The 12,929-nt window shown below is 48.8% G+C and overlaps 1 protein-coding gene across 1 annotated transcript in view; it reads right to left on the reverse strand.

Moving 5' to 3' along the window:
- The window catches only part of RRP7A (ribosomal RNA processing 7 homolog A), a 28,625-nt gene extending 27,035 nt beyond the window's left edge, over positions 1-1,590 (reverse strand). The window contains exons 1-2 of the mRNA XM_056523771.1: positions 1,369-1,590; positions 217-359 (exon numbers count right to left, since the gene is read on the reverse strand). Of these exons, the coding sequence (XP_056379746.1) occupies positions 217-359; positions 1,369-1,429 (204 nt within the window). The 5' untranslated portion in view covers positions 1,430-1,590. The remainder of the gene's footprint in view (positions 1-216; positions 360-1,368) is intronic.
- Between the last annotated feature and the right edge of the window lie 11,339 nt (positions 1,591-12,929).

Consider the following 12,929-nt stretch of genomic DNA (forward strand, 5'->3'; position numbering starts at 1 on the left):
GAAGGATTATTTTTTTTTTAACAGAAGTAATTTAAAAATCTGTTTCACTTTCTGGCACCAGTTGATTAAAAAAAATAAATAAATAAAAAAAATAAGTTTCCACTGGTGTACCCCTGACAAAATGACAGTAACAATTTAAAGTGCTTAAAAAGAGATGGTCAAATTATTTTCTGCGACCAAACTCTACAAGAGCCCCCGTCCCCCATCCTTTCTCACCGTGGTGACATATGCCGGGATGTTAATAACAAACAAGGTACGATTCTGTGGATGGGTTTTATCCAGTTCTCCTCGGACTTGATGTTCTTTGACATATAAGCAGTGGTGCCCGTTCTGCTCCTCTGAGAACTGAACTGGAACGGCTGAAGACAGAAGAACACACAGATATACGGTATAGAACAAAACATATACATGATATATACTCATTATTAATTCCAGGTCAGCTTGGGTTTTCACACATGCAAAAGGTATGACTGCCACTGACTTAAAGGGGTCGTCCAGTGGTGAACAACTTATCCCCTATCCGAAGGATAGGGGATAAGTTGCAGATCGCGGGGGTCCAACTGCTGGGGCCCCGACAGCCCGCGGTAAGGGAGCGTGTCAACCACTACACACAACCACTGCACACTACACACAACCACTACACACTACACACAACCACTGCACACTACACACAACCACTGCACACTACACACAACCACTGCACACTACACACAACCACTACACACAACCACTGCACACACTACACACTACACACAACCACTACACACTACACACAACCACTGCACACTACACACAACCACTGCACACTACACACAACCACTGCACACTACACACAACCACTGCACACTACACACAACCACTGCACACTGCACACAACCACTACACACAACCACTACACACAACCACTGCACACTACACACAACCACTGCACACTACACACAACCACTGCACACTACACACAACCACTGCACACTACACACAACCACTGCACACTACACACAACCACTGCACACACTGCACACTACACACAACCACTGCACACTACACACAACCACTGCACACAACCACTGCACACTGCACACAACCACTGCACACTACACACAACCACTGCACACTACACACTACACACAAACACTACACACTACACACAAACACTACACACTACACACAAACACTACACACTACACACAACCACTGCACACTACACACAACCACTGCACACTACACACAACCACTGCACACTACACACAACCACTGCACACTATACACAACAAAACAATTCAGAAACACTTCAAGCTTCCTAATACACAGATCATATCGGCTACACTGATAATACACCACAAGTGATACACCATACACGTGTAATACCTGTGTATCCAGCCGGTGCTGCAAACGTGGGGAGCTCCGTGCACGGCGCCATATTTGACATGACGTCAAAGGGAAGGGGAGGGAATTCTGGGAGCTGTAGTTCCAAGAGGTTACGTTACGTGTAGTCACATGACCGGAGTGGTTGTGTGTGTGGCTGTTGGCGGATGAGAGGGGCGTGGTCTACGTCACTGCGTCACTCCTATCTATTCCTCATGGGATGCGATATACTAGTCACTTGTGCGAATGAGTTGACGGATCCTAGAGACAAGGGGCTATTCCTCAAGACCTGTAGTTGACCATAGCAACCAATCAGATCGCTTCTTTATTTTTAGAGGCCTTTTTTCAAACTGAAAGAAGCGATCTAATTGGTTGCTATGTGCAAATGGTCAACTCTGCACAGGTTTTGATGAATCTCCCCCCTTGGGATGTTAGTAGACCAGTGTTTGCCAAACAGTGTGCCTCCAGCTGTTGCAAAACTACAACCTTTGGCTGCTGGGCATGCTGGGAGTTGTAGTTTTGCAACAGCTGGAGGCATCCAGGTTGGAAAACACTGGAATAGAGAGTTGTAGCTGAGCGTGTGCCTTGGGTTGTGTTCACACTCTGCTTGACCCTATGGAGAAAATAAAATGCAATTTTGCTACTTTTTATTTATATTTTTTGTTTTACGCTGCATTTTACGGTATGTTCTCTTTATTCTGTGGGTCAATTTGATTTAGACTATACCCATATTTACGTAGCTTTTTTATTTTGGTATGGTGTTGTGCGAGGGATCATTTCTTGTGTCATGATTTGTAGTTTTTATGGGCACCATTCTTGTTTTGATAGGACTTTTTTGATCCCATCGCATCCCAGAAAAACAATTTTGGACTTTGGTTTTGTTTTACAGTTGCGCCATTGTGGTGGCCCAGTACGGGATGGTGTCTCCCCGTACATTTCTTCTCCATGTCCCCAGGGCCCCCCTTACAGTGTAACCCCTATTGTGTACAGTGGTCCCTCAGCATACAATGGTAATCCGTTCCAAATGGACCATCGTTTGTTGAAACCATCGTATGTTGAGGCATCCGTGCAATGTAAAGTACAGGACAGTGGTCTACAACCTGCGGACCTCCAGATGTTGCAAAACTACAACACCCAGCATGCTGGGAGTTGTAGTTTTGCAACATCTGGAGGTCCGCAGGTTGAAGACCACTGGTATTGGAGGTTATACTCACCTGTCCCTGGCGCTCCGGACCGTCACTGCTCGTCCCCGCTGCCCTGGATGTCGCCCTCCATTGCTGTCGCCGCATCCCTGGGGTGTCCCCGATGCTCCGGCAAGGCTTCTGCTTCCCCGGCATCCTCACTCTCCGTTGCCGCCATCACGTCGCACCGCACGCCGCTCCTATTGGATGACGGGACAGCGTGCGCAGCGACGTGATGACGACGATGGAGAATGCAGACGATGCAGAGGATCCCGAAGAGGACGCGCTGGAGCCCCGAGGACAGGTAAGTGATCGTCAGCGGACCACACGGGGCACCGTAAACTGCTATCCGGTGGCAGCTGTAGCAGTCTGCGCTGCCCGACAGCCGTTTATGCGATGGCCCCGACATACAAAAGCATCGTATGTTGATGCTGCCTTCAACATGCGATGGTCTCTGAGAGGCCATCGTATGCTGAAACGATCGTATGCGGGGCCATCGTAGGTCGGGGGGGGTTACTGTATATGTTTGGATTACTAGTATACTGTTGCTGTAAATATTATACCATGTGCTTGTTACCCAGGAGGCACTAGTGACCAGGTGACCCCCCCCCAAGTGACCTATGAGATCCTTGCTAAGCTCCTCTATATAACCAGGGGAGGGGCTGCAATCTCTCTCTTGGAGCTCTTAGCTCTTGTTCCTGAGGCCCAGTTCAGTCCAGACGTCTTCGAGTGTCCGGAGCATTGGAGGCCTCAAGCCTAAAGTCTACAGCCACAAAGTCAGCTCAAGGTCATCTTCATGTCAATTGCCAAGTCTTCTATATAGTCACCGTGGCCTGCACTAAAGTGTCTCTACATACTACATGTCCCAGCAAGCCTGCGAGGTCCCCCTGTGCCATTGGTCACCACATTGGGATATTGGCTGTACTGCATAGACTGTGCCATCTGTCTTCATAGATGCTGTCTGCATAGACTGTGCCTTCATTGCCCCCCGTGCCTAGCCCAGGACCAGCGGTATTACCTTCAGGTGGTTAAGGCTAAACCATGCCCTGGCGTCACGACAAGAAGGGGTTAATAACATCTGCCCCCAGGGTTACAACATCTGCTCTGCATTGAACCCCGCTATACCACACCATCAACCATACACGATCACGAATGTTATATTTTAATATAGTGTTGCTCGCGAATATTCGCAATGCGAATTTTATTTGCGAATATCGCATATTCGCGAATTCGCGAATATAGCACTATATACTCGCAATTACGAATATTCGTTTTTTTTGTTGTTTTTTTTCCACAGTACACATCACAGTGATCATCCTTCTCTGCTTCCAGCTTGTGTGGTGTAAAGAAGGCTCTAATACTACTGTTTGAGACTGGCGTACGAATTTTCGCATATGCGAAAAGTTGCATATGCAAATTTTCACATATACGAATTTTCACTTATGCTAATTTTTGTATATGCTAATTTCCGCGTATGAAAATTTTCGCATATGCGAAAATAAACCGCAAATATTACGAATATGCGAATTTAGCGAATATATGACAAGTATTCGTCCATATATTCGCGAAATATTGCGAATTCGAATATGGCCTATGCCGCTCAACACTATTTTAATAGTTCAGACTATTTCGCACGTGGTGATACCAAATATGTTTTAGTTTATTTTGCTTGAAAAATGGGAAAAGGGGGGATGCTGATTTGAATTTTTTATCAGGGGAGGAGCTTATTTATATTTTAACCCCTTCTCTCCCAGATTGTATGGGTACGTCCTTGTAGCGGGTACATTCTTGTGACTATGTCCTGATTACTCTAAACACGGCAAAGGAGATCAGACGGTGAATGTCCTGCCGCAGCTGCCAAGATCGTGCTAGTATTAACCCTATAGATGCCATGGTCAGTACTGACCACGGCATCTATAGGAATGATAGGGGGAGGGGGCTTCCCCTGTCCCCCATTGGCAACCCTGCGATGCAATCTTGTCATGTGATCCCAATAATTAGTGTAAAAAAATAATTATTATACTACCTGAGAAGGTGGTGTGATGAGTTACTTTGCATATTCCTTACCCAGAAAGCCCACGGAGTGCTAATGGCCTTTTTGAATCTCCGTTTTACATTGGAAGTGGTGCCCTTTCCTTGCCCTTGTCCCCAATATATATATATATATATATATATATATATATATATATATATATGTACCCCTTTCCAAATAAAGCCTTATATTATAATAAAAAAGCCTGTACACAATAAGTATCACCATGTTCTTAACGAGTTATACTATGAAATGATAATGTTATTTATCCTGCATGGTGAACACTGTGTAAAAATGCACAAGAATATCTAATTTTAAAGTACAATACATTGTGAAAAAAAAACAATCTGAGAATTGCTTCTCTCACTAAAAGTATTTCAAGGTTAATACCACTTAAAAAGACACGTGATTTAAATAAAATAAAATAGAGCTGATCATTAACCCCATGTTATTAAAGGGTTAAAAATAAAAAGTTAAACTAAAAGGGTTTTTTATTTACACTTTTTTAAGGCCACACGGGACTATTATACTTAGCATAGTCAATGCAATGTAATGCTAATCACATAGCGTTGGTCAGTGTGATCAGTGATCTGCTAGTAGAGTCTGTTGAGGCAGAGTTTATCAGCAGATCGCTGTGGGGCCTGTACAGGCTACACAATGAGGACTCTGCTCTGCAGTCACGTTGCAAGGATGCCAATCGGCAGGTAAAATACGCCACATCTGTCAAAATCGGGGCAATTAATAGGTTAATGGAGGAAATCACTGGGATAGGTAATGTGAGTAATTCATTGTTTATTTATTGACTCACTGTACAATGCAACATACATGCAGGGCCGGCGTTAGGGCGGGGCAATCCGGACAATTGCCCAGGGCCCCTTGTGGGCTGCTCAGTGGCAGCTCCAGGGGGGATCCGCCACTGAGCAGCCCGCAGGGTCCCCATCACATTCTGGACATCCCTGTCTCCCGAAAGATCTTTTCGGGACACAAGGATGTCCCTGTTACCTTTGTGCGGCCTCGCGTTAAATAATAAAAAAATGCAGGGGCCGCCGGGAGGTAGCGCATGCAGGGACGTCACTGACGTCCCGTGCGTGCACCCATAGGAATGGAGGAGCGGAGCATCAAGGAGGAGGACGCCCGCTGGTGGACTGGTAAGTTACCTGCTGCACGTTTGCTTCAGTGCTCCGACCACCACTCCTCCAGTCCTGGGACCTACTGCTATGGCCTATAGGCTATAGTAATAGATTGTGACCCCAGACCAGAGAAGCGGTAGACTGAGCACTGAAGTGGGGCAGTACACAGGCATACAGCCTCCAGCCATACTGTTACGCCGAGCGCTCCGGGTCCCCGCTCCTCCCCGGAGCGCTCGCTACACTCTCCCCGCTGCAGCGCTCCGGTCAGATCCACTGACCCGGGGCGCTGCGATTCCGCTTCCAGCCGGGATGCGATTCGCGATGCGGGTAGCGCCCGCTCGCGATGCGCACCCCGGCTCCCGTACCTGACTCGCTCTCCCTCGGTCCTGTCCCGGCGCGCGCGGCCCCGCTCCCTAGGGCGCGCGCGCGCCGGGTCTTTGCGATCTAAAGGGCCACTGCGCCGCTGATTGGCGCAGTGATTCCAATTAGTGTGTTCACCTGTGCACTTCCCTATATCACCTCACTTCCCCTGCACTCCCTTGCCGGATCTTGTTGCCATCGTGCCAGTGAAAGCGTTTCCTTGTGTGTTCCTAGCCTGTGTTCCAGACCTCCTGCCGTTGCCCCTGACTACGATCCTTGCTGCCTGCCCCGACCTTCTGCTACGTCCGACCTTGCTTCTGTCTACTCCCTTGTACCGCGCCTATCTTCAGCAGCCAGAGAGGTGAGCCGTTGCTAGTGGATACGACCTGGTCACTACCGCCGCAGCAAGACCATCCCGCTTTGCGGCGGGCTCTGGTGAAAACCAGTAGTGACTTAGAACCGATCCACTAGCACGGTCCACGCCAATCCCTCTCTGGCACAGAGGATCCACTACCTGCCAGCCGGCATCGTGACAGTAGATCCGGCCATGGATCCCGCTGAAGTTCCTCTGCCAGTTGTCGCTGACCTTACCACGGTGGTCGCCCAGCAGTCACAACAGATAGCGCAACAAGGCCAACAGCTGTCTCAACTGACCGTTATGCTACAGCAGTTACTACCACAGCTTCAGCAGTCATCTCCTCCGCCAGCTCCTGCACCTCCTCCGCAGCGAGTGGCCGCTCCTGGTCTACGCCTATCCTTGCCGGATAAATTTGATGGGGACTCTAAGTTTTGCCGTGGCTTTCTTTCCCAATGTTCCCTGCATCTGGAGATGATGTCGGACCAGTTTCCCACTGAAAGGTCTAAGGTGGCTTTCGTAGTCAGCCTTCTGTCTGGAAAAGCCCTGTCTTGGGCCACACCGCTCTGGGACCGCAATGACCCCGTCACTGCCTCTGTACACTCCTTCTTCTCGGAAATCCGAAGTGTCTTTGAGGAACCTGCCCGAGCCTCTTCTGCTGAGACTGCCCTGTTGAACCTGGTCCAGGGTAATTCTTCCGTTGGCGAGTATGCCGTACAATTCCGTACTCTTGCTTCAGAATTATCCTGGAATAATGAGGCCCTCTGCGCGACCTTTAAAAAAGGCCTATCCAGCAACATTAAAGATGTTCTGGCCGCACGAGAAATTCCTGCTAATCTACATGAACTCATTCACCTAGCCACTCGCATTGACATGCGTTTTTCCGAAAGGCGTCAGGAGCTCCGCCAAGATATGGACTCTGTTCGCACGAGGCGTTTCTTCTCCTCGGCTCCTCTCTCCTCTGGTCCCCTGCAATCCGTTCCTGTGCCTCCCGCCGTGGAGGCTATGCAGGTCGACCGGTCTCGCCTGACACCTCAAGAGAGGACACGACGCCGCATGGAGAACCTCTGCCTGTACTGTGCTAGTACCGAACACTTCCTGAGGGATTGTCCTATCCGTCCTCCCCGCCTGGAAAGACGTACGCTGACTCCGCACAAAGGTGAGACAGTCCTTGATGTCTACTCTGCTTCTCCACGTCTTACTGTGCCTGTGCGGATGTCTGCCTCTGCCTTCTCCTTCTCTACTGTGGCCTTCTTGGACTCTGGATCTGCAGGAAATTTTATTTTGGCCTCTCTCGTCAACAAGTTCAACGTCCCAGTGACCAGTCTCGCCAGACCCCTTTACATCAATTGTGTAAACAATGAAAGATTGGACTGTACCATACGTTTCCGCACGGAGCCCCTTTTAATGAGCATCGGATCTCATCACGAGAGGATTGAACTTTTGGTCCTCCCCAATTGCACCTCGGAAATTCTCCTTGGACTTCCCTGGCTTCAACTTCATTCCCCAACCCTGGATTGGTCCACTGGGGAGATCAAGAGTTGGGGGCCCTCTTGTTCCAAGGACTGTCTAAAACCGGTTCCCAGTAACCCTTGCCGTGACTCTGTGGTTCCTCCAGTAACCGGTCTCCCTAAGGCCTATATGGACTTCGCGGATGTTTTCTGCAAAAAACAAGCTGAGACTCTACCTCCTCACAGGCCTTATGATTGTCCTATCGACCTCCTCCCGGGCACTACTCCACCCCGGGGCAGAATTTATCCTCTCTCTGCCCCAGAGACTCTTGCCATGTCTGAATACGTCCAGGAAAATTTAAAAAAGGGCTTTATCCGTAAATCCTCCTCTCCTGCCGGAGCCGGATTTTTCTTTGTGTCCAAAAAAGATGGCTCCCTACGTCCTTGCATTGACTACCGCGGTCTTAATAAAATCACGGTTAAGAACCGCTACCCCCTACCCCTCATCTCTGAACTCTTTGATCGCCTCCAAGGTGCCCACATCTTTACTAAACTGGACTTAAGAGGTGCCTATAACCTCATCCGCATCAGAGAGGGGGATGAGTGGAAAACGGCATTTAACACCAGAGATGGACACTTTGAGTATCTGGTCATGCCCTTTGGCCTGTGCAACGCCCCTGCTGTCTTCCAAGACTTTGTTAATGAAATTTTTCGTGATCTGTTATACTCCTGTGTTGTTGTATATCTGGACGATATCCTAATTTTTTCTGCCAATCTAGAAGAACACCGCCAGCATGTCCGTATGGTTCTTCAGAGACTTCGTGACAATCAACTCTATGCCAAAATTGAGAAATGTCTGTTTGAATGCCAATCTCTTCCTTTTCTAGGATATTTGGTCTCTGGCCAGGGACTACAAATGGATCCAGACAAACTCTCTGCCGTCTTAGATTGGCCACGCCCCTCCGGACTCCGTGCTATCCAACGCTTTTTGGGGTTCGCCAATTATTACAGGCAATTTATTCCACATTTTTCTACCGTTGTGGCTCCTATCGTGGCTTTAACCAAAAAAAATGCCGATCCCAAGTCTTGGCCTCCTCAAGCGGAAGACGCCTTTAAACGACTCAAGTCTGCCTTTTCTTCGGCTCCCGTGCTCTCCAGACCTGACCCTTCCAAACCCTTCCTATTGGAGGTTGATGCCTCCTCAGTGGGAGCTGGAGCTGTTCTTCTACAAAAAAATTCTTCCGGGCATGCTGTCACTTGTGGTTTTTTTTCTAGGACCTTCTCTCCGGCGGAGAGGAACTACTCCATCGGGGATCGAGAGCTTCTAGCCATCAAATTAGCACTTGAGGAATGGAGGCATCTGCTGGAGGGATCAAGATTTCCAGTTATTATTTACACCGACCACAAGAACCTCTCCTACCTCCAGTCTGCCCAACGGCTAAATCCTCGCCAGGCCCGGTGGTCTCTGTTCTTTGCCCGATTTAATTTTGAGATTCACTTTCGGCCTGCCGATAAGAACATTAGGGCCGATGCTCTCTCTCGTTCCTCGGATGCCTCAGAAGTTGAACTCTCTCCGCAACACATCATTCCACCTGACTGCCTGATCTCCACTTCTCCAGCCTCCATCAGGCAAACTCCTCCAGGAAAGACCTTTGTTTCTCCACGCCAACGCCTCGGAATCCTCAAATGGGGTCACTCCTCCCATCTCGCAGGTCATGTGGGCATCAAGAAATCTGTGCAACTCATCTCCCGCTTCTATTGGTGGCCGACTCTGGAGACGGATGTTGTGGACTTTGTGCGAGCCTGCACTATCTGTGCCCGGGATAAGACTCCTCGCCAGAAGCCCGCTGGTCTTCTTCATCCCCTGCCTGTCCCCGAACAGCCTTGGTCTCTGATTGGTATGGATTTTATTACTGATTTACCCCCTTCCCGTGGCAACACTGTTATTTGGGTGGTCGTTGATCGATTCTCCAAAATGGCACATTTCATCCCTCTTCCTGGTCTTCCTTCAGCGCCTCAGTTGGCTAAACAATTTTTTGTACACATTTTTCGTCTTCACGGGTTGCCTACGCAGATCGTCTCGGATAGAGGCGTCCAATTCGTGTCTAAATTCTGGAGGGCTCTCTGTAAACAACTCAAGATTAAATTAAATTTTTCTTCTGCATATCATCCCCAGTCCAATGGACAAGTAGAAAGAATTAACCAGGTCTTGGGTGATTATTTGCGACATTTTGTTTCCTCCCGCCAGGATGACTGGGCAGATCTCCTTCCATGGGCCGAATTCTCGTATAACTTCAGAGTCTCTGAATCTTCCTCCAAATCCCCATTTTTCGTGGTGTACGGCCGTCACCCTCTTCCCCCCCTCCCTACCCCCTTGCCCTCTGGTCTGCCCGCTGTGGATGAAATTTCTCGTGACCTTTCCATCATATGGAGAGAGACCCAAAATTCTCTCTTACAGGCTTCATCACGCATGAAGAAGTTCGCGGATAAGAAAAGAAGAGCCCCTCCCATTTTTTCCCCTGGAGACAAGGTATGGCTCTCCGCTAAATATGTCCGCTTCCGTGTCCCTAGCTACAAGTTGGGACCACGCTATCTTGGTCCTTTCAAAATTTTGTGTCAGATTAATCCTGTCTCTTACAAACTTCTTCTTCCTCCTTCTCTTCGTATCCCTAATGCCTTTCACGTTTCTCTTCTTAAACCACTCATCCTCAACCGTTTTTCTCCCAAATCTGTTCCTCCCACTCCTGTTTCCGGCTCCTCGGACATCTTCTCTGTCAAAGAGATCTTAGCTTCTAAAAAGGTCAGAGGGAAAACTTTTTTTTTAGTGGATTGGGAGGGTTGTGGTCCTGAAGAGAGATCCTGGGAACCTGAGGACAACATCCTAGACAAAAGTCTGCTCCTCAGGTTCTCAGGCTCTAAGAAGAGGGGGAGACCCAAGGGGGGGGGTACTGTTACGCCGAGCGCTCCGGGTCCCCGCTCCTCCCCGGAGCGCTCGCTACACTCTCCCCGCTGCAGCGCTCCGGTCAGATCCACTGACCCGGGGCGCTGCGATTCCGCTTCCAGCCGGGATGCGATTCGCGATGCGGGTAGCGCCCGCTCGCGATGCGCACCCCGGCTCCCGTACCTGACTCGCTCTCCCTCGGTCCTGTCCCGGCGCGCGCGGCCCCGCTCCCTAGGGCGCGCGCGCGCCGGGTCTTTGCGATTTAAAGGGCCACTGCGCCGCTGATTGGCGCAGTGATTCCAATTAGTCTGTTCACCTGTGCACTTCCCTATATCACCTCACTTCCCCTGCACTCCCTTGCCGGATCTTGTTGCCATCGTGCCAGTGAAAGCGTTTCCTTGTGTGTTCCTAGCCTGTGTTCCAGACCTCCTGCCGTTGCCCCTGACTACGATCCTTGCTGCCTGCCCCGACCTTCTGCTACGTCCGACCTTGCTTCTGTCTACTCCCTTGTACCGCGCCTATCTTCAGCAGCCAGAGAGGTGAGCCGTTGCTAGTGGATACGACCTGGTCACTACCGCCGCAGCAAGACCATCCCGCTTTGCGGCGGGCTCTGGTGAAAACCAGTAGTGACTTAGAACCGATCCACTAGCACGGTCCACGCCAATCCCTCTCTGGCACAGAGGATCCACTACCTGCCAGCCGGCATCGTGACACATACACTGTATATGGCTGAAGGCTGTATGTCTGTGGGGGAACTATACTGCACCTAATGTGGGGAACTATACTGCACCTAATGTGGGGGGACTACAATCTAATGTAGGGGGACTACAACCTAATCTAGGGGGACTACAACCTAATCTAGGGGGACTACAACCTAATGTGGAGGAACTATACTGCACGACTAATGTGGGGGAACTATACTGCACACCTAATGTGGGGGAACTATACTGCACACCTAATGTGTGGGAACTATGCTGCACACCTAATTTGGGGGAACTATACTGCACACCTAATTTGGGGGAACTATACTGCACACCAAATGTGGGGGAACTATACTGCACAGCTAATGTCGGGGAACTATACTGCCAACCTAATGTGGGGGGACTTATACTGCCAACCTAATGTGGGGGACTTATACTGCCAGCCTAAAGTGGGGGAACTATACTGCCAACCTAATGTGGGGGAACTATGCTGCCAACCTAATGTGGGGGAACTACACTGCCAAGCGAATGTGGGAGAACTACAACCACATTTGTGGGGGGAACTACAGCCTAATGTGGGGGAACTATACTGCCAACCTATTGTGGGGGGAACTATACTGCCAACCTAATGTGGGGGGAACTATACTGCCAGCCTAATGTGGGGGGACTATACTGCCAACCTTATGTGGGGGGAACTATACTGCCAACCTAATGTAAGGGAACAATACAAAAATATATAATTGTACTATTCTGATCCCTATAACTATTATTTTTCTGTATATGGGGATGTATGAGGGTCATTTTTTGCGCTGTGATTTGTAGTTTTTATCGGTACCATTTTTGTTTTTGATGGAACTTTTCAATTGCTTTTTAGATATTTTTTTAATGGTATTTGAAGTGACCAAAAATTTGCAAATCTGGTTAGTGCACTATTACGACTTTTGGGGCCCCTCTTTTGATTTTGCCCAGGGCCACGCTAAGCCTTAAACCGGCCGTGCGTACATGTATGTTGTGCACAAAGGACCAGGCAGCAACGATGTACATGTAAGTCACATGTCCTCTAGGGGTAAAAGTGGTTTTCTGGGATTCTTAATACAGGATGAAATTAGGGTGGTAAACTGCATAAACGGAGACAAATTCAAGAATTGAGTTTTTTTTGGTCACTTCACATCCCAGAAAAACTAATGAATGACCAAAACGTAATTATACACCAAATTAGCACCTATAAAAACTACTGATAGCAATGCAAAAATAAGCCCTAAACATAGCCCCATTGGTGGGAAAAGAAAAGAAAAGTTATATGGGTCAGAACAGCGAAATCTTTAGCATTCTCATTAAGGGTAGGATCACCTGTGCCATTTTATTCAGGGTATTTTTTACCCATTGAAGTTAATGGGTAGCAAAATCAGCTAC

Source organism: Hyla sarda, chromosome 6 (genome assembly GCF_029499605.1).
Source record: "Hyla sarda isolate aHylSar1 chromosome 6, aHylSar1.hap1, whole genome shotgun sequence".
NCBI lineage: Eukaryota > Metazoa > Chordata > Amphibia > Anura > Hylidae > Hyla > Hyla sarda.